The sequence below is a fragment of the Paroedura picta genome, chromosome 3 (assembly GCF_049243985.1).
Source record: "Paroedura picta isolate Pp20150507F chromosome 3, Ppicta_v3.0, whole genome shotgun sequence".
Taxonomy (NCBI): Eukaryota; Metazoa; Chordata; class Lepidosauria; order Squamata; family Gekkonidae; genus Paroedura; species Paroedura picta.
The window spans coordinates 8,256,473-8,278,605 of NC_135371.1; the positions used below are offsets into that span (position 1 = coordinate 8,256,473).

The following is a 22,133-nucleotide window of genomic DNA, read 5'->3' on the forward strand; positions in this document are numbered from 1 at the left end:
GGAGCATGCTAACCGCCGCCCATTGGCTGCTTGACTGCCAGAGGCGGGACGAGCTTGGCAATAGCGCTTCCTTTCTAGCGATTTTTGCCGAGACCGGAATCCTGTGGGAAACGATAGAAACGCGACTGGATTCCACTACAAAGGCAGGTATGCATAACGACGAATTCCACTATTTAAAATGGCGATTTTTCATTCAGCAAACAATTTGCTACAAGGATCCCGGTGCGGAAAGCCCCTATGATTCTACGATTCAAAATCTTGTTAACAGCCTTGCACAGGTCTTGCAAACTGAGGGCTGTGGATTTCTTGATTGAGTCAATCCATCTCTTGTTGGGTCCTTGACTTTTCCTGCTACCTTCGGCTCTTTCTAGCATTGATTCAAATGAGTAGCCGGGTTGGTCTGAAGTAGCCCAATAAAATCAGAGTCCAGGGGCACCTTTAAGATCAACAAATATTTATTCAAGGCGTGAGCTTTCGAGCACTCTCCCTCAGACTATGAACTACCATCATGACAGTGGGATTATAAAGCAAAAATTAATTCTGTTAAATTAGTAAACTGTGTCACAACATCCAAATACAGCCATATGATAATTCTTTGCCAAAACAGCCAATCAGTCCCCTTGAATTTTGTGAACTACACTGAGGCTGAAGTGATGCATGATGGGAGTGTTCCATTTGACAGTTAGCTTTTGACAGTTGGTTGTTAGTGAGCGCCTGACTGAGACTCTCTTTGCTAAAATTCAGGTTATTCTGTCAGAAAATGTAAAGAAATCACCATGTCTGTGTTGTGAATCTCAAATGAAATAATGTTCTAACCAGATTATTAACGTTATATGTGAACAAGGAAAGAAAAAGAAAGAGTTTATCTTAAGTCCAGATTTTACCTCAGAGGAAAGGTTACAGTTAAAGATTGTGTTTGACTGTTCTTTAGTGTGTGAGTAAACATATTCAGTTTTACCACAGAAGAAGACGGTGTGCCTTATTATTTGAAATAAGAAGAGAATAACTAAGGACCTGCTGTTATCACCTGGCAGCTTTTATATGCAATTTTCTCACTCAGCCGAACAAATTTTGACTGAGAGATTAGCGTAAATTGACCAGCTTCCACAAATAAGATTTCATGCTTTATTTTTCCTCAGCTGGGACATTGATAGAAAACAAAATCCCAGTATCAATCTCAATATTTTTACCATAAAATCCCAATAGGCTACCCTTGAAAAAAACTGATCTGTATCAGAATGTTTAACATCCAGTGGCCATTTAATACCCCACATTAGGTCCTCTGAATGTTAGGATAGTCAGAAGCATTTAAAACTGTACAATAATTCAATAAAAGCACATAAAGAAGAAGAAGAAGAGTTGTTTTTGATACCCCGCATTAGGTCCTTTGAATGTTAGGATAGTAAGAAAAATTGTATTCCCCATAACAAGCTATGGATGCGAAAACTGGACCCTTAAGAAATAAGACAGTAGGAGAATAGATGCTTTTGAATTATGGTGTTGGAGACGAATGCTGCAAATCCCATTGACAAGTTACCAACCAACTATGTCATTAGAAGGCAAGATATTATGGCTAAAGCTCACTTACTTTGGACACATCATGCGATCAAATGCATTAGAAAAATCATTAATGCTCGGTATGGTCAGCGGCAAAAGGAAATGTGGTCGCCAAAGGATCCGCTGGTCTGACAGGGATGACCATGAACCAACTAAAAGAGGCAGTCATTGACAGAAACATATGGGGGGAAAATTCCTACAGAATCGCTGAGGGTCGGACAAGACTGAACACATAACATCATCACAACTCAGTCAAAAGCATTTAAAACGATACAATAATTCAATCAAAGTACATAAAGAAGAAGAAGAAGAAGAAGAAGAAGAAGAAGAAGAAGAAGAAGAAGAAGAAGAAGAAGAAGAAGAAGAAGAAGAAGAGTTGGTTTTAATACCCTGTTTTTTATGACTTGAAGGAGTCTCAAAGTGGCTAACAATTGCCTTCCCTTCTCCCTACCACAGACACCCTGAGAGGTAAATGGAGCTGGGAGAGCTCTGACAGCACTGTTCTGTGAGAACAGCTCTAACAGACCCAAGGTCACCCAGCTGGCTGCATGTGAAGAAGGTGGAGGGGTAGGGAATCAAACCCAGCTTGCCAGATTAGAGGCCACTGCTCTTTAATCACTACACCAAGCTGGCATAAGAGAACCCCCCAAAAAGAGAAAGTGCCACATTTGAATACCACCTGGACCTTTTTGGTGCATATGTTGTCATTGTCCCATCACACCGTAACTGAATAAGAAATTCTGCTAGGTTTGCCAGCTCTGGATGGGGGGACTACCTGGGGACTTTGTGGGTGGAGCCAGGAGTGTGCAGGATTTGGGAGCAGGAAAGGACTTCAGTGGAGTATAATGCTATGGAGTCCACCCTCCAAAGTAGCCATTTTCTCCACAGAAAGTCATTTCTGTCACCTGGAGATAAACTATAATTCCAGGTAGGGTTGCCAGCTCGGGACTGGGAAATACCTGGAGACTTTTTGGGTGGAGCCAGGAGTGGTTGGGAATTGGGGCAGGAAATGAACTTGGTGGAGTATAAAGCTATGGGGTCAGGTCTGGTAAGCTCTGGGTTGGGAAATATCTAGAGACTTTGGTAGTGGGGGCAGGATTTGGGGTGGGGAAGGACCTCGAGTCGAATGCTATGGAGGCCATTTCCTCCAGGAAAATTGATCTCTTTAGTCTGGAGGTGAGCTGTAATTCCAGGGGACCCCCAGGTAGTCCCTAAATTCTGCCCCTCTTAAAACCCTTTCCATCTATTCCTGGCACCCGCATTATTCACCTTTCTCCCCCCCCCAACACCCTAATTTTCCTTTCTGGCCTGTTTTCTCCTACTCCGGTCCATCTCTGGGTTGGGTATTTTAACCTCCCGCCTCTGCTCTCATTTTCCTCCATCCTTGCCTTCCAATGCCCCTAGAGAATCCGGGAGTTGTAGATTTCTCAGGTCCCAGAATGACAGACCCTGGGAGTACCACTTTGGGGCCTGTCATTCCAGTCCTAAATCCCCCACGGCAGGGGTAGTCAACCTGTGGTCCTCCAGATGTCCATGGACTACAATTCCCATGAGCCCCTGCCAGCAGGGGCTCATGGGAATTGTAGTCTATGGACACCTGGAGGACCACAGGTTGACTACCCCTGCCCCACGGTACTCCCAGGGGCTGTCATTCCACTCTGGGACCTGTCATTCCAGACCCTGAAGAGTCTGTCTTATTGTAATGGAAAATCCCTTCCATGTTTTCCCTGCAACTCTTTTCCTACTATAATGTATTTCAATGGAGCCATGCAAGTCAATTCGCATTTGTGACGCCCATTATTCGTGATAGATCGATCGTTAGTGCGCATGTGCAGAGAAGGGAAAAAGGGGCGGGGGTGGCTCCAGGAAGACCACCGACCGGAGGTTAATGCGAAGGGAGGAACCGAAGCTTATCCACAGATCTGTGCTTTGGAGGCAAATACTGCAAACAGCCAGGCGCCAAAGTGATTTGCCTCCCCAGAGACCAATACGAGGGATACCCGGAGAATACGGACAACTGCGGAAACGGCCCAGGGCGTTCTTGTGGGTGGAGCCAGAGGTGAGCTTGGCTTGGGGAGGGAAGGTTTACCTATGGGGTAAAACGCTGTAGAGCCCACCTTCCTAAGTCTCCATTTCCTCCAGATGAGCTGATCTCTTTTGCCTGTAGAGCGGTTGTACTCCCAAAATATCTCCAGCTACCACCCGGATATTGGCAGCCTAAACCCCTCCTACATGCAGGAGCTCTGACAGCAAGAGAAATGGGAACTGGTGGAGTTTAACACTTGAGTTTTCCAGACACCTGCTTGTGTAATTGTTGTACTGAGCTTTCCCAGCCCACAAATATATTTCTGCTAACACTTCTCACTACATGAGAGGAATCAACCTACATGTAGGTCCTACATAATCTTGAGTGCAAACCAGCAGTAGGTTGACAAGCTGAGCTTTCCCTGGCCGTAAATATCAAGCTAGAGGAAAATGCAGGACCTTTCATGAAGTTCTGAGACCTGTGGCAAAATCCACCTTTCAAGGAGCATCATTTATCTGGACTAATCTCTTCAGCTGATCCTCAACCCTCGGCCTCCTCCAGAAGAAGCCAAAGGAGTCTAAATCTGTTTGGCAAAGTCTTCATTTGAGGAACTAGTTGCCACCTCCCCCAGGAAGAGCATATCTGAATGGCTGGAAGCCAAAAGAAACTGGAAGAGAACCAGAAAGCATTCTGATAGGGGAATCATTATAACTTATTAACTAGAGCAAAAAACCCATTTGATGTCTGATTACCTATTTATATAGTTTATTGTGCACTTAATTAACTCATTCCACCTTCTCTAGCTGAGAGACACTCTCCTTGTTTACTTCGTAAAACTCCTGGTTGGCAGGAAATGGATTGGATGGATCCTCTCTCCATATTTTTCCTCTTTGTCCTTGCGATAACCTTTCTTTGGAAAACGGGCGCTTTCCGGAATGGCAGCAGCCAAAACGTCCCCCCAGGACCGAGGCCGCTCCCGCTTATTGGAAATCTCCACCTCATGGACCTGAAGAAGCCGTACATAACCATGTGCAAGGTAAACATGTGTCATTGTGGCTCCTGTGACAGTTGTAGATTCATGTTTTAGACTGGTCATTTCTGTTGGGCAAAGACGACTGTAGTGGCTTCCCCCCCCAAGGGCTGGCTACAGTTTGTGAAATAACACATTTGCTCTTTAATTCTTTGCTGTTTCTGTCTGAAATATAGAGTTCGTTGTATGGGGGAGCTATGAGATTCATTGGTGCAGAGGAGCAAAGTGAGTCCAGTGGCACCTTTAAGACCCACAAATGCATATGTTGTCAGATAGACTCCTTCAGATACAGACGCTGTGCATGCACACCAAAGCTTATACCTGGAGTAAAAACTCTGTTGGTCTTAAAGGTGCCACAGGACTCACATTTTGTTTTGCTGCTTCAGACCAACAGGGCTACCCCTCTGAATCATTGCTGCATAGAAACATTTTCAGGGCCTGTCACCAACTTTGGCAGGGCTGACAGTTTGCTGGTCATATTTATCCCCACTCTGAGCGCACCCAGAAATGACTATTGCAAAGGCATGGTGGACTTTACCCCAGAGCTGTAAGGAAAGTAATGCAAGATAAATCGAGTTGCCCCAAGGACAGTGCCCCTTTCCTCTTTTAAGGTCATTTTAAGGAAGTGAGCTGTTTAGGGTTGTCCTGTTAATATCTGGGTTTTGATCACAAAGTCCAGCAGGGTCACCTTATGGAGTCCAGTCCCCCCCCTCTCCCCGGCACTGAAAACGGCTTCAAGGAGTGCTGTTTCCCCCACCCAGGGATAGGAGCCCCAGGAGGAAATGTAGAGTAAACAGCTGGGGAAATGGGAGGAAGAAGCAAAAGTCCCCCCCCCCCGCTGCAGTCCTAATCGGAGTCATGGCCTGGCCCACCCAGAAAACCAAATTTTGCCTCTCTGAAGTCTGGCTGTCATGATCAGATCCGTCCTCTTCCTCCCAGCTGCTTGTGAGCCCCTCCCCAGGGTGTCGCCTGCTTCTCTGGAACTGCTGCAGTTCTCCAGTAGAAAATTTTCAGCTCCCTCCTTCATAGGCTTCTTCCAGAGTGTTTCTCCCACTTCCTCCCATGAGGGCCTCCTTTTTCTAATCCCCCCTCCCCTCCATAGATCCCTTTTTACAGAATGGCAAGATTACAAACCTGGAAGCCTTCCTGAAGGGCGGGGAAGGGGGGGGGGAAACGGAGCAATCTATGCATATTTTAATAATAATACATAATACTATTCTCAATGGTTATCATTTGGATCTGTGGTAGTTCACTACGGTTGCTTGCTGTTTCCTTTATTGATTTTTCTAGTTTTAACGTTTGGTTTTTTTCTCCCAAAGGATGCTTTAATAATGCTTCTTTATTTCCTCTAGCTTTGTGCCACCCCTCTCAAGCCGGTCATCTCAGGGCAGGGTAACGACATTCAGTCCATGGAAATCAGTTATATCTTATATCTGTGTATGTGTTATTTGCTCTTGGCTCTTTCTGTTCAAATCCTTGCTTTGCATCCTTGCCTGCCCCCTCTGAGGCTGGAGTGATGCATGATGGGAGTGTTCCATTTTGACAGTTAGCTTTTGACAGTTGGTTGTTAGAGAGAGCCTGACTGAGACTCTCTGTGTTAATGTTCAGTTTATTCTGTCAGAAAATGTAAAGAAATCACTATGTCTGTGTTGTGAATATCAAATGAAGAAGAAGAAGAAGAGTTGGTTCTTATATGCTGCTTTTCCCTACCCGAAGGAGACTCAAAGCGGCTTACGGTCGCCTTCCCTTTCCTTTCCTCTCCCCACAACAGACACCCTGTGGGGTGGGTGAGGCTGAGAGAGCCCTGATATTAAGGCTCGGTCAGAACAGTTTTATCAGTGCCGTGGCGAGCCCAGGGTCACCCAGCTGGTTGCATGTGGGGGAGCGCAGAATCGAACCCGGCATGCCAGATTAGAAATCTGCACTCCTAACCACAACACCAAACTGGCGTAGAAACAATGTTCTAACCAGATTGGTAACTTTATGTGAACAAGGATAGAAAAAGAGTTTATCTTAAGACCAGATTTTACCTCAGAGGAAAGGTTACTGTTCAAGATTGTGTTTGACTGTTGTTTAGTGTGTGAGTAAACATATTCAGTTTTACTACAGAAGATGATGTGCCTTATTATTTGAAATAAGAAGAAAATAGCTAAGAACCTGCTGTTATCACCTGGCAGCTTTTATCTACAATTTTCTCACACCGCTGAACAAACTGACTGGGAGATTAGTGTAGGTTGACCAGCTTCCACAAAAGGTTTAATCATATTTTATTTTTCCCAGTTAAGATATTGATAGAAATCAAAATCCCAGTGATATCCTCAATATTTTTTTACCATCAAACCCCAATATTTTTACGGCCATTTTAAGCCAGTGAGTTGTTTAGGGTTGTCCTGTTAATATTTGGGTTCTGATCACAAAGTCCAGCAGGGTCACATTCAGGGGTCCAGCCCCCCAACCCCCACACTATTTTCCCAGCCTGAAAGGACTTCAGGGAGTGCTGTTTGCTCCACCCAGGTGAGGAATAGGAGCCCCAGGAGGAAATGTTGCAGAAACAGCTGGGGAAATGTGGGGGAGAACCAGAAGGCCCTTCTCTCCCTCTGCTGCAGTCCTAATCGGAGTCATGGCCTGGCCCACCCATAAAACCAGTTTTGCCTCTCCTGTAGTCAGGCTGCCAGAGTCAAAGTCCGGCTGTCAGGGTCAGATCCATTCTCTCCTGCCCAACTGCTTCTTAGCCCCTCCCCAGGGTGGCACCTTCTTCTCTGGAACTGCTGCAGTTTTCCCAGTAGAAAACACCACCCTTTTCAGCTCCCTCCTTCACAAGCTTCTTCCAGAGTTTTTCTCCCATTTACTTTCAAGAGTGGCCTCCTTTTTCTAATCCCACCCCCCTCCAAATATCCCTTTTTACAGGATGGCGAGGTTACGTGCATATTTTAATAATAATAATACATAATCCGATTCTTAAAGGTTAACGTTTGTATCTGTGGTAGTTCACTAGGTTGCTTGCTGTTTCCTTTATTGTTTAAGAGCCCCCCCCCGCAGTGATGCTTTAACATATTCTTTATTTCCTCTATCTTTATTCCACCCCCTCTCAAGCAAGTAATCTCAGGGCAGTGTATAACATTAAATCCATGGAAATGAGTTATATTTTATATCTGTGGGTGTGTCATGCATGCCTAGGGTTGCCAACAGGCCTGGAGAAAAATGTCCTGTCCCTTTAATAATGTATTGAAATGGGCAGCTGAAATTTTTCATGCTGTGGAGGTAAATAACATCACCTGGTAGATAAAACTCTATAACAATAACAACAACAACCTTTATTTGCATTAAAAAAACCTATAAAATATAGAGTTGCCAGTTATGGGTTGGGAAATACCTGGAAATTATGCAGGTGGAGCCGGGAGTGGATGGGATTTAGGATGAGGACAGACACCAGCGGAGAATTATACTATGGAGTCTACGCTCCCAAGCAGCCTTTTTCTCCAGGCGAATTGATATCTGCTATTAATTTGTTATTTATTAATTTACTATATATCCTGCCACTCTCCATGGACTCGTTGCCTGGAAATGAGCTGTAAAAGCAGGGGATTCCCAGGTCCTCCCTGGGGACTGGCAGCCTTAATTAAAGGGATGTGCCATTTGTTCTCTAGGCCTGTTGGAACCCTGTCCATTCTCAACCTGACTAGGAAGCAGGCAGTACAAAAATAATTAAAACTATTGGACAAAAGGAATTCCAGACTGCTCAAACGATGGGTGTGAAATTGCTCTCTTGGTTCTGTGATGGGCTGTTTATACCTAATGGCTCAGGATGATGTTTCTGACTTGTTTTCTTGGGTTTTTCTGTTTTTTTTTCAGCTATCCAAACAGTACGGCCCGGTATTCACTCTTCAGTTTGGATCCCAGAAAATGGTAGTGCTCACAGGGTATGAGACCGTAAAGGAAGCTTTGGTGAACCAGGCCGAGGCCTTTGCTGAGAGGCCCTTCGTCCCAATATTTGATGATATTCTGGAGGGTCATGGTGAGGTCCCTCCATTCCTATTGTGGCTACTCTATATATGAAACATAACAATGGGAAGTCATAAAGGACTAAGGGATTTAGCTTAAGAGTAATTGGCTTATTTTCCCACTCTGTTGTGAAGATCTGTAGCCATCAGCTAGTCTTCATGCCATACAATAAAATTATGCTTAGGGTTGGCACAGTAAGAAAACCTAGGGGACACCCAAGGAAGTTGTTGGTTGACAGACTCTGGGCAGACAAAAGGAAATAGTTCTTTACTTCATGAGTCCTTAAACTCTGGAATTCACTGCCAGTGGATGTAGTGACAGTAGGGTTGCCAGGTCCACTGGACTGGGCAGGAGTCCCCTGCTTTCCAGATGCGCTGCATTTCCAGATTGCACTGAGTTCTGTGCTATTCAGTTAGTAAAGAGCGTACATTATGGGATACAGTTGCGAGTAGGAAAACAGAATCCTCATAACCCTTTTTACTATATAAAGGAGCAAGTGTCCCAATGTTCAACCTATCTTATCCAAGGAACTATTAATATTAATAATTTTAATAACTATTTTTCTTTCTTTACTGCCCCTCCCCATGTGGGATCAGGGTGATTAAAAGCAATAAAGTCACATATCACAATAGTAAAAAAAAGTATCCAATAAAAATCTACTACTAAAATACATTTTAAACCCCCATCCCTGCACGCCTCTACCTCTTAGCCCCCTCCCCCAGCTAGCCCAGACTGGAAATGACAGCAATAAACAGGGAGCCGAGAGAAAGGAGAACAGAGGAAGCTCCCTGGTCTCAACTGTAGGCCTAGTGGAAGAACGCCATTTTACAGGCCCTGTGGAACTTTGACAGCTCTGTCAGGTCCTGGCTCTCCCCAGCGAAATGTCCCTGGCTCTGGTCAAGAGCAGGCAATTGTCCCTGGAGCAAGGGATCACTAGGAAATTGGTGTTCGCATAGCATGATGGTCTCCGGGGAGCATGCTGGGAGAACTGTCATAGGGGGGAAAGTAAAGTGGAAAACAGGTAATGTTGTCAAGGAGGGAAATCCTGCCCATTACCTCTGACATTTGAGTGACCTGCTTCCTAAACACGGCACTTAGTACAGTGTAGTGGTGAAGAGTGTAGGAGTAGTATTTTGGAGATGCGGACTTCAATCCCCTCATGCCATGCCAACTTGAAATCTGGCCATCACTTTCATTCAGGTATTGTTTTTGCCCACGGTGAGAACTGGAAAGTGATGCGACGGTTTACATTAACCACCTTACGGGACTACGGAATGGGCAAGAAGACCATTGAAGACAGGATCGTAGAGGAGTGTGGTTTCTTGATAGAGAGATTTGAATCTTATGGAGGTGAGCTGGGGTTTTCTGCTGTATCTCCACAAACTGGTTTTTAATAACTTATTGGTAGGACTTTCCCAAGGAATTTTAGCAACTGTTGCTTGGGAGCTCTGACAATATCACATATCTCTGACTTCCAAATGTACATCCTCCAAGGTTCCCTTAGGAGCTATGCTAAGCCCCCTTAGCTACCAGGACACATTTCTATTTACCAGGCTTCCTATTAAGGAGCTGATCTTTCAACCCTATCTTTATGGTGCGTGTTTTAAGTCTGAAAACTCCGTTAAGCCACTCAATTATGTTTTTAACTTTGGGACCTTTAAAATAAATCTTTGATTTTAATTAATAAATGGGTTTTGTAGTTTGCTCAGGTTGTGGGGCCATGTTCTGTTAGTTTTTGCTCCTAGTGTTTTGCCTGCAATTTGTGCCTGGCATTTTCAGAGGTCTGTCAAAACAAGACACTTATCTTTCTGTGGCATGGAGAGATACATGGAGACTGTTTCTGCACTGGGGATATCATTCAGATTTGCATTTTTAAAGGGTTATCTTTTTTGTCCGTTTCTTCACATTTGCTTCTACAGGCACAGATCCAAATTGCCCTTTAAATTCCATTCTGGACAATTTGTGGGGAACTGAGGGAGGTTATCAAGGACGCTGAATGTGGGATTAAGGGGCACAATGAAAGCAAAGGTCAAAGCAGGCGCCATTAAATAAAACACACTTTTTGGAAAAGGGGAAGGGAGCAATGCATGATGAGAGGCCGCCTCTGTTGAACTCGGTGCTGAAAGCATGTCGCACATTTCAGCCTGGGAAATAAGGGGAGGAAAGCCCAAATGTGGAAAGGCTAGAGTCGACTCACAGCATCCCGCAGGAATACTAAGTAAGGCAAAAACAAGGTATGTCTCCTAATGTGGAAACAGTCTAAGAGTTGCACATCTTGTTGTGACAAACCTCTGAAGATGCCAGCCACAGATCCAGGTGAAATCTTAGGGGCAAAAACTACCAGAACATGGTCCCACAACCAAGAATACTACAAGTGCCAGTTTATTCTGGTCCTGAAAGTCTTTGACAATGCATTTAATTAATAATCTTTAAACATTTGATTTATTGGCCATCCCTCTCGGGCAACAGACTTGTGGTGACTAACAAGAATAAAAACCCATACATAATAGATGCACAACTATTAAAGTTTTAAAACTCAGTGCCCAATTAAAAGCGCTTCAGCATTGTCCAATGGATCAGAATAATTTAGGATTAGATTGTATATCCAGGTTCAGATGGGAAGGGAGGTGAAGAAGTGCGGAGGGGCCTTTTCCGATGTCATCCTGTGTTTACACAAACTTCAAAATGTGATTAAGTCGTGGAACAAAAAGGCTCTTCCTGTTTCCCGAAGCAGCCGACGGTGCAGAGTGGCGATTGGCTGGCCTCTTGGTGTCCACAGTGCCACTTGTCCATCTTGCCCTGAGCAATCCTTTGCGTTCTTCTAAAGCAGAGTGGCTGACAAGAAGGGCTCCGGACAGACATTCCCATGGAATAAATATGCTGTTTACAAAGATTTCAAGCTCTGCCCAAAGTATACGGAGTACAAAAATCAATGCCAGACTCAGGCAAGGGCCAGAGAGGGGGAAACAACTGGCTCTGTGGCAGGAAAGAACACCACTTGTGGTCTTGGAGGAGCTTTTACTCTTCCCTTATCACTAATGGGAGCTAGGGTTGGACGCTTTGGCATCTGCAGCCAGCGCTGCGGGAGGAGGGGAGGTGTGGATGTCGGCACACCTGTGGGCGCACACACACAGGTGCACAGCTCTGCGCCTGCATGTGTGTGCCCGCCGGCACCCGCGCCTCCACCCCCCCCCCCGTGGCGTGGCACTGGCTGCTTCGAGCACGAATGGCCACTTCGGACACTGAAGCACCCAACCCTAGTGTCCACTCTCTCTGGGATCCCAAGCCAAAGAAAGGCAATGGTAATAGGACAAAGTTCTAGCTTATTCAAGGTGTAGGATTTTGTGTGCACAGCGCCCTTCCTCGCACACACGAGGAAAGCTTACACCTGGAATAAATTTGGGTTGGCCTTAGAGGTGCCCCTGGACTCAAAACGTTATTCTACGACCCCACGGTTACCAATCTAATTCTGTCACAGTGGTAATAGTAAGGCTCTTTCCCAATTGAACACTCTCTGATTTCTTTATTGGTGTAGGAAAACCATTTGAGAACACTGAAATCATGAACACTGCCGTTTCCAATATTATAGTATCGATATTACTCGCCAAACGATTTGAATACGACGATCCCACATTTCTAAGACTCTTGAGTATGCTCAGTGAAAACGGCCGGCTTGCTGGAAGCCCTTCAGTCCAGGTGACCCTTCCGCTTCAACATCTCTTAGAGAAGTGTTTCCAGTTCTGTTTAAGGTTGCCAACCTCTAAGTCATGATTCCAGGCAACAGAGATCAATTCCTTTGGAGAAAAGGGCTGCTATGGAGGACAAACTCTGTGGCATTGCACCCCTGCTTAGCATACTCTGTTCCCAAATCCCCATCCCCTCCAGGGCTCTACCCCAAATCTCCAGGAATGCTTTAACCTGGAGTTGGCAACCCTAGTTCTGGTGCTCAGAGGGAAGGGATGCATTCACCTCCCTAAACCTGTTTTCTGTTCTGCTTTCTTTCCTTGCCTTCTTTCCGATGAACTAGACATCAGTGGCATCTACAACTCCACCACAAGGATGGGCTGCCAGACTGAGGGCAGGAGTTTCAACAGTGCCACAAGGGCCCAATATGGCTTTGGGCCATAGCACGGGGGGTGGGGGAGAAGTTCTTCCCTCTCTTCTGCACCATTTTTGCTAAGATGAAAGGACACCAGAAGGTGCCCCCTGATGGGGCAAATAACACCCCCATCCTCATTCCCTCTGAAGAAAATGGTGTGTGTTGGGGGTGTCAAGTATACCCTATATACTCGCATATAAGCCTAGTTTTTCACACTGAAAAAGCCCTCTTCGGCTTATACACAGGTATATATGGTAATTGAAATAAAAGTCTACTCCAGCCATTCAGTCGTTGCATTGCTGTTTGCAAATATGTACTGCAAGCTGAGCTTGCTCTGGCATCTTGTAGGACATCAACAATTTGACTGAGGGATTCTTACCTTTTTTTTCCTTTTGCCTTCAGTTCTTCCTCTTCTTAATCACATCTTCCAAACTATTCATTTGGTTTCTGTGGGTGGGGTGGGGTGGGTTTTGGGGGTACTTTAGGATTTACTGTTTCTTTCTCCTAGTGTTTCTTTTTTTCTTTTATCTGAGGGGTAGCATTTGCCTATTTTTCTTGGGGTTGTGTTTCTTTTAAAACTTGATGTTTACAGTTCTTACAATGTACAGTTTTACAGTTCTTTATTTCAGTGTTTTGTTCTGGGGGCACTGCAGTTGTAGTTAGAGTTGTCCATGCTCCCAGTTTGGTAGCTGTTGTACTTGTTGTAGTAGGTTGCCAACTTCTGCTCTGGTATGCTGGCCTGGGGGGCACTGTTTGGTTCTCCTGCTAGAGCTATTTTCATGGAACAGTTCTGTCAGAGCTCTCTCAGGGTGTCTGGCATCAAGAAAGGAAGGGAAGGCAATTGTAAGCCACTTTGAGACTCCTTTGGTTAGTGAAAAGCGGGGTACAAAAGCCAGCAGCTATTCATCTCCTTGACTTTTCTGTATTTGTTGGGGGGGGGAGAAGGCTGGATGTGAGAGTCTGTGATGATGGAGCATTTCCCATCCTCAGTTTATATGCGAGTCAAAAAGTCTACCCAGATTTTGTGGTAAAATTAGGTGCTTCGACTTATGTGGTGGTTGGCTTATATGCAGGACTCACTTCTTCTGGATTTGGAGCCATGTCAACAGATTCGTATTGTCCCAGGCTAATAGATAAGTATTACTAATTAGGTGCTCTTGAGGGCTGGAGTGAGAGGGAGAGAGGGAAATTGTGTTAACCCTGTATTCATCTCTACCGGATTGAAGAAGAGGACGATGAAGAGTTGTGTTTTATACCCCGCTTTTCACTACCTGCAGGAGTCTCAAAGCAGCTTACAATCGCCTTCCCCTCCTCTCCCCACTACGGATGTCCTATGAGGTAGGTGGGATTGAGGAAACTCTGAGAGAACTATGACTGGCCCAAGGTCACCAAACAGGCTTAGTTTGGAGGAGATGGGAATCAAATTCTGGTTCTGATTGGCGTCCACCACCAAATGATGTATAATGATGTTGTTCCCCCCCCCCCCGAGCTGTAGTAGAAGGATAGGCAAGAAAAATAAAGATTTACTTATTTATTTACACCACACTGACTCTCATACTTGACCTTTTCTTCTTGGTAGAGTTTGACTTCACACCTACTAGGTACAGTGCTTAAGAGTGGTGGCTTCTAATCTGGAGAAGCAGGTTGGATTTCCCGCTCCTCCTCCACAGCCAGCCAGCTGGGGGACCTCGGGCTGGTCACAGTCCTCTTAGAGCTGTTCTCACACAGTAGTTCTGTCAGAGCTCTCTGAACCCCACCTACCTCACAGGGTGTCTGTTGCGGGGAAGCAGCTTCAAGACTCCTTCAGGTAGTGAAAAGCAGGGTATAAAACCCAACTCCTCTTCTTCTCCCTACCTTTGTCTATATTTCTGTTTGGCCATGGACTCTCCAAACAGATCCTGGTTTCTGTCCTGATCCTGACTTTATTCTCCTGTGTCCTCATCACCTGTGGCCTCTCTCTGCTCCTCCAGCAATTTGAACTGTGCCTTGACCTTTCACCAGATACATGACAAAGGGAGTTTTGATATTCAAAAGCTTGTATTCCAGAAAATCTTGTTGGTCTCTGAAATGCTACTGGAGTCTAGCTCTGCTTGAGTCTAGCTCTGCTTCAAGAGCTTCATTCATTTCTACAGCCGGAAGTAAGGAAGCCCCACAGGGTATACAGACCAAGTCAGCTGGGTCACAGAGCCTTTTCCAGACACAGCTGCCAGCTGAATATTCTATGTCTCTGGTGACTCTTTGGACACAATGAGCCAAGATATTGAAGTAAAAACACTTTTCCCTTGTTGCCTGAGAAACGTTGCTAATCATTGTATTGCTCATCTTTTATCTCCCCCCCCCCCAGCTGTATAACGTGTTTCCTGCTCTGGGCTTGCTTTTGGGGGCTCGTAAGAAACTTTTGAAAAACAGAGATGAATTCTATGACTTCATAAAGGCCACCTTCATAGAACACCTGAAGGAACTGGATGCCAATGACCAAAGAAGCTTGATCGATTCATTCCTTATCCGGCAGCAAGAGGTAATGCCACCTTTTAAATATATTAATAGCTGCAGGTGAACAGTGAGCATCTGAGTTTTAAGTACACCCTTTGTGCATGAATGCATGGCTCATCTAGCTTTGGGAAAGAACATCCGATCAAACCAGCATGGATTTCCTTATTTTCAGCAGTTGCTGACTTGTGACCGGAACTGTCTGTATAGGTCACATGTTACTCACAGGTAAAAAGGGGGACAGGGAACACCAGGAGAAAACCTCATGTGTTCTGCACTCCTGCTCCTTCCTATCAGCTTGGTGTAGAGAGCTAGTTTGATGAAGTGGTTAAGAGCAATGGCCTCTAATCTAGAGAGCTTGGTTTGATTCCCTACTTCTCCTCCAGATGCAGCCAGTTGGGTGACCTTGGGCCAGTCACAGTTCTCTCAGAGCTCTCTCAGCCCCACCTACCTCACAGGGTGTCTGTTATGGGGAGAGGAGGGGTAGGTCATTGTAAGCTGCTTTGAGATTCCATCTGGTAGTGAAGAGCAGGGCGCAGAAAGAAGCTCTTCTTCATCCTTTGATTTCTTAATTTCCCTCTGCTCTTTCTTTTCCCCTTCCCAGGGTCATCATTTCCTCACTGCAAGCAATGCTACTGTTGTCACCTGGGGCAGAGCTCTGAGACAGTGAAACTCAGGCTCAGTGATTTCGATCACGGGTCCCCAGTAGTTTGAGCCTATGGGCAGCTTTGGCATTCTGGCACAGGGTGGTGGGCCCAAGGACAAAATGGCTGTCTGGGGAGGCAGAGCAAAGCACACAATTCCAGAGAGTGAAGTTATGAATAACTGTCATAGTAACTCATCAACATTTAAGGCAGAGACTCTGCATAGCAGGATACCTTTGTGGGCACTGTGACCCCTACTGGCACCATGTTGGGGTCCCCAATTTAGATATCCATACCCTGCCTTTGTCCCCAATGAGATCAAGGGATGCAGGCAGGGCTCTATGGTAACAGGTGGTTTCCCAAACTTGGATCACATCAGTTGCTCTTTAGAGGGACTGGCATATGGCAAAATCCAACACAAAAGCCACCTATGTATTATGTGGCTGTTGGTTTTGAGGTTTGCTTTGGATCAGTCTGGTTACCCATAACCATTTTCTGCTTCTGCATGTCTCAGAGATTTGTTTCCATTATCACTCCTCTCTATTCCTGTCAATGGGACGTTCGCCTGGCCTCGACCAGGGCCAGGGCCTTTTCGATCCTGGCCCCAGCCTGGTGGAATGAGCTCCCAGAGGAGCTAAGGGCCCTGTTGGAATTAACATCTTTCTGCAGGGCCTGTAAGACAGAGCTCTTCCGCCAGGCATATGGTTGAGGCCAGGGCAGAGCCCGGGTTCCATCCAAGATCCCTAATCCATCGGCCAGTCTTTCTCTCCTCTCTCTCTTACAGAATTAATGGCCGACATCTCTCTGAACAAGCGGGGAAAGTGGGGAAAGTTATAGAATAGAATGCCATCTTTTATTGTAATAATGGGGTATTTATGGGATTTTATGTGATTTTACTTAGATTTTATATTTTATTGTGAACCGCCGTGAGACCTTTTGGCGAATGGCGGTATATAAATCCAATTATAAATAAATAAATAAATAAATAAATGCTGTGGAGTTCTTTCTAGCCGTTCAAAGTAATCATGACTTCATTTTTATCCCTGTAGGAGAAGAACAAGACGGATAACGGCTTTTTCCATAACGAGAACCTGACAGCCCTGGTGGCCAACTTATTCGGTGCTGGCACAGAGACCACCTCGACGACACTCCGCTGGGGCCTCCTTTTAATGATGAAGTACCCCGAAATCCAGAGTCAGTTGGTTTCCATTGTATTGAGCCCAACCTGCTAAGGTTTCTGGACTGTAATTATATGCAGTAGGGGTTTGGAATAGAGTAGCATCAGAAGGGTATTGAAAACAAATCAGCCAGCATCATAATGCTGTTGTATCATGGGAGCTTCAGATGTGGGCCGCAGCATTTCCCCTCCTGCCTTAATGGACTTTGCCACAAGCCCTGCCAGTTCCACCGCTTCCCATCACCACTCCCAAGTGTGAGTTGAGTTCTCTAGTTGTTTCTGCACCTGGGAGGGGGCAGAGCCTGCATACCATCCTATTGTGAAAAGAAATGTTTTATTTCCTCAGACAAAGTCCAAGAAGAAATTGCACAGGTAGTGGGATCTGCTCAGCCACGGACAGAGCACCGTGCAAAAATGCCGTACACGGATGCCGTAATCCATGAGGTTCAGAGGTTTGCTAACATTATCCCTACAAACGTGCCACGCGCAACCACGGTGGATGTCACTCTTAAAGGCTACAACATTCCCAAGGTGATCAGTCTTATTTCATTGCTTTCCAATCCTGGCTCAGTTGATTCTGCCATGTTTGTTCATTGATTCATCAGAAGAGCCTCTTTGCAAATATTTTGCAGAATTAAGTTAACCCAAGCTAAATCTCATTAATACTAATGGAGGAGCCATGCCAAAGGTAATTCCACCTACTCAAAAATGAGACCCCCCCTCAGCACTCAATTCGTTTGGTTGTGCTAGGAAACTGAAATGTGTTTTTAACATAAAATATGATTTTAACATTTAATGTTATCAATAATTGTATTCATTGACTGATGTGACCTGCCCTGAGCTGAACAGTAAAGGCAGACTACAAGAATAAAGCTTCATTCATTCCTTGCCCTTTTGGTTGAAATGATGTGAACATAAACACAGCCAGATGTAGTTAATGCATGCCAAAATACTATACATTTTTCAGTGTTCTTCATTCAAGGCAAATCCTTACCTGGTTTTCCTTGCACTTGAGTTCACAAGTAGGTCAAGCCAGCTTGGTGCTGTGGTTAAAAGCAGAGGCCTCTAATCTGGCGAGCTGGGTTTGATTCCCCAGTCCTCCACATGCAGCCAGCTGGGTGACCTTAGACTAGACAGTTCTTTCAGAGCTCTCTGAGCCCTACCAACCTCACAGGGTGCCTGTCGTGGGAAGAGGAATGGAAGGTAATTGTAAACTGCTTTAGGCCTCCTTTTGGTAGTGAAAAGTGGGGTAAGAAAATCAACTTGTTAAATACGCAAGGCTGCCATTTTCTTTCTTTGAGGGGTCATATACTTAGCTAAAAGCATGGCTAGCTTATTTATTTTCTTGATTCCAGTCCAGTCACTCCTTAGAAACTAGCAAGTTTTTTAGGGCAGCTATGGAGAGTCAAAGTTCCCTTTGTCAGAGTTCATGAAGGGAGCTTTGAGTCTCGAAAGCTTGTATCTATAAATTCTTGTTTGTCTCTATGGTGCTCTTGGCCTTGAATTTAGCTTTTCTACTGCAGACCAAACAAGTCTAGTTTCCAAAGTGATCTTAATTCCCACCTGACCAATAACCCACTGCTTTGTCTTTGCAGGGGACTTACATCCTCCCATTGCTGGGCTCTGTGCTGCAAGATGAAACTCAGTGGGAGAAACCACTTAAATTCTACCCTGAGCATTTTCTGGACTCTGATGGAAAGTTCATAAAGAGAGATGCATTCATGCCTTTCTCTGCAGGTATCTACATCTAGACATTGATCAGCTTAATTACTGGCTAAGGTGTCTGAATCCTAAGTACGTTGACTTGGAAGAATGCCATAACAGATGGCCATTTCTCATTCTGCAGAACCAGGCCAGAGAAATATATTCCAATCTACCATTCGAAACTACATTACATTCATTACAGGACATTATAAGCTACTATTCTAATCTATTATTCCAAACTAGGGGCAAAGCCTGTTGTATCCAAGAATACAACAGGTGCTAGAGTGGGGCAGTAGGAAGAGGAAGGGGAGGAGTTGTCCAGTCTGTGGGGTTGAATGTGTGCGTTGTGTGGGAGGTTGTTGTGGTGTGGTGACAAATGAGGGGCATGGGTGTAGAGATATGGGTGTCAAGAACCTGTCAAGAATCACAAGCCCCAATTGGGCCCTGCCTCTGACAGGCCACGCCCACTTAGCCCTTAGCAAGTTATTATAACAGCAAGTCCGCTGTTACAGATAAATAAAGAGGATGTATGGACCTACTGGGTGTTTGGCGAGAATACAGACCTAAGGGCTGAATGAGGTTAGCATATGTAGTGATATAAGAAACCAATATCCCTTTTAAGTCCTACTTTATAAAACCTTGTCAAAAATTCATTAAACTGGACTTCCTTCTCTGTTGTTACAGGTCGAAGAATTTGTGCAGGGGAAACCCTTGCTAAGATGGAGCTCTTCTTGTTCTTTACAAGCCTTCTCCAGAAATTCACTTTCCAGCTGGCCCCTGGAATGTCTAAAGATGACCTGGACTTCACACCATTGGTTGGGTTAATGGCACTTCCAGTACCTTACATGTGCTGTGCTTTGTCACGTTCGTAAGGTTCAACTCTGTCTTGCTTAGTTCTTCCAGTGTGCTTCCTTAGTCTTTTCTGCAGCTCCATGCCTGGTGAAGACCTTTCATGGCAGTGGCCTCAGAGGAATCAGCTTCACAGGGTCAGATCCAACCAGTTTTCCCAGTCAGTCTGGCTCTGGATTTCCTATCCGTATCCCATATCAGGCGAGACTCTGTCCATGCAGTTCTGGCTGCCCTGACTCCATCTCCCACATTTTGTTAGACTGCCCTTTATATGAGCAATGTCGGGATGACAGTTTTGTTTCCTTGCTGGGAAACAAGCCTTCTGTAAGTAAGGCTTGCAATTTCTGCTCTCTGACAGAGATCCAGAGGTAACCATTACAGTCACCGGAGTCTAAGATGCTTTTATAATATGCTGCCTGTTTTGTATTCTATATTTTACCATTTTAAGATTTGTTTGGTTATATAACCCCATGGCCTATATTTTATTATCTCGTTGCTTTTCTAAGCCCTATTTCTATATGTTTTACACTTATTTTATGCCAATAAAAGGTTACTGACTGACTGACTGCTACAGTCTCAATCCTACATGGGTTTTGTTTATGCAGGTCTCTTGATTTCTAGCACAGACTTTGGGACAGTCACAATTGACGGCTTTATCAACAATGGAATACCTGGTTGGATCCAACCCATCACCTTGATTTTGAGCCCTTTATGTGCCAGTCGGATCCCATTAAGTAGCCCTGGGACAGTGCTGAAGTTGAAATTTGAAAAAGTTGAAAACATCATGACTTGACATTTGAAATTTGGGTCCTGTTTGTTTTGATGTACATAATCATCATCATCTATATTTTTCTAACCCATCCTTCCTGTGAGCGTTAGCACAGGTAACATCGGGGGGGGGGTGCCCAGCCTGGGGGGGAGGGGGGGGCCCTCCCGCACCCAGCCACCTGCCCGCTAGCGGCCGCTGTATTTGGGCTACAGCGGGCCTTAATCCTAGTTATACAATAATTCAGTAAAAGCACAGAAACAAAAAAGGTTTGTATATACCCCGCTTTTCACTACCCGGGGGAGTCTCAAAGCGGCTTACAATTGCCTTTCCTTCTCCCTACGACACCCTGCGAGGCAGGTGGGGCTGAGAACACTCTGATAGGACTGGTCTGTGAGATCATCTCTAACAGGACTGTGACTGGCCCAAGATGGATGAAGAGGGGTGGGGAATCAAACCTTGCTTGCCAGATTAGAGGCCACCACTCTTTAATACCTACAGCAAGCTTGCTTTCTGTGATAAGTACCTGTCCAGCCACTCCTTAAAAACTGCCCATGAGGGGGAGCTCACCACTTCCTTAGGCAGCCCATTCCACTGCTGAATTACTGGAACTATGAAATTCCACACATGCACACATACCGGATATCTAGTCTGTACTGCCCGATGTATAATTTAAAATTATTACTGTGGGTCCTCTCTGCTACCACGGAACTGCTCCCTGTCTTCCTACAAGTGAGAATTTTTCAAATACTTAAGGACAGCCATCCTGTCCCCTCTCCACCTCCTCTTCTCCAGGCTGAACATCCCCAAGTCCCCCAGCCTTTCCTCACAGGGCTTGGTCCCCCAGCCCTGGATCATCCTCTCCACTCTTCTCTGCACCCCTTCCATTTTATCCATGTCCTTTCTGAAGCGAGGCCTCCAGAACCACACACGGGACTTCCGGTGGGGTCGGAGCATCCAGCTCAGAGCAGGTAACAAAATTTTCCATTTAGCTCCGGGCGGGTAACCACAAAATTGTACAAAGCTATAAGCTTCACATACTTAAAATAGTTATTACATACATTCGGGTTAAAATTACTTTGTGGAAAGAGCCCTCCTAAAACATTCTGGGAGATCCCCAGGCGCCACCTGGAGGTTGGCAGCGCTAGTTTCAGGCCATTTCCAGAAGCCTTCTCTCACGAGGTAAAGGTAAAGGTATCCCCTGTGCAAGCACCGAGTCATGTCTGACCCTTGGGGTGACGCCCTCCAGCGTTTTCATGGCAGACTCAATACGGGGTGGTTTGCCAGTGCCTTCCCCAGTCATGACCGTTTACCCCCCAGCAAGCTGGGTACTCATTTTACCGACCTCGGAAGGATGGAAGGCTGAGTCAACCTTGAGCCGGCTGCTGGGATTGAACTCCCAGCCTCATGGGCAAAGCTTTCAGACGGCTGCCTTACCACTCTGCGCCACAAGAGGCTCTCTCACGAGACAAGCACCAATTTTCTCCATTCACTGGACGTTGCCAGCCTGCTCTCCGCAGCGCAAATCAAAGTGAAAGGCCGCGCCTGCGCTCCTTGCAATTTGTGCAGCGCGCAGCTGCGCTCTTCGATTCCCGAGACTTGGTGAATTTCGTCCCTCCTTCCCTGTCTCAGTCAGTAGGGGGCGCTTTTAAAACCTTTGCTGGCTCCACGCGCCCTCTTTTTCTCGCTTAAGCAAATGCTGCACCAGAACCGCTTGGGGTCTTCATAGAATCATAGAATTGGGAGGGACCTCCTGGGTCATCTAGTCCGACCCCCCGCACAATGCAGG

General features: G+C 45.6%; 1 protein-coding gene across 4 annotated transcripts; it reads left to right on the plus strand.

Annotated features, from left to right (window-relative positions):
• Positions 1-3,392: 3,392 nt before the first annotated feature.
• On the plus strand, positions 3,393-20,163 carry LOC143834311 (cytochrome P450 2K6-like). 4 transcript variants are annotated; one of them, XM_077331028.1, is made up of 10 exons: positions 3,408-3,616; positions 4,387-4,619; positions 8,466-8,628; positions 9,816-9,965; positions 12,151-12,311; positions 15,059-15,232; positions 16,898-17,042; positions 17,372-17,556; positions 18,621-18,762; positions 19,414-20,163. In XM_077331028.1, the coding sequence occupies exons 2-10, from the start codon at positions 4,437-4,439 to the stop codon at positions 19,599-19,601; spliced, it is 1,491 nt and encodes a 496-aa protein (XP_077187143.1). In that variant the 5' UTR covers positions 3,408-3,616; positions 4,387-4,436; the 3' UTR covers positions 19,602-20,163. The 4 variants fall into 4 exon arrangements, with proteins under 4 accessions (XP_077187146.1, XP_077187143.1, XP_077187144.1 ...); XM_077331032.1 differs by lacking the exon at positions 3,408-3,616 and adding an exon at positions 5,966-6,050 and having other exon boundaries at positions 4,563-4,619; XM_077331031.1 differs by lacking the exon at positions 4,387-4,619 and having other exon boundaries at positions 3,393-3,616.
• Positions 20,164-22,133: the final 1,970 nt, after the last annotated feature.

Bases quoted from the DNA above. Each gene is read 5' to 3' on its own strand.
- LOC143834311 (XM_077331028.1), top strand. From the start codon at position 4,437: ATGGATTGGATGGATCCTCTCTCCATATTTTTCCTCTTTGTCCTTGCG. The intron at 4,620-8,465 runs GTAAACATGTGT...TTTTTTTTTCAG, and splicing joins CGTACATAACCATGTGCAAG to CTATCCAAACAGTACGGCCC. The intron at 17,043-17,371 runs GTCAGTTGGTTT...TTATTTCCTCAG, and splicing joins GAAGTACCCCGAAATCCAGA to ACAAAGTCCAAGAAGAAATT.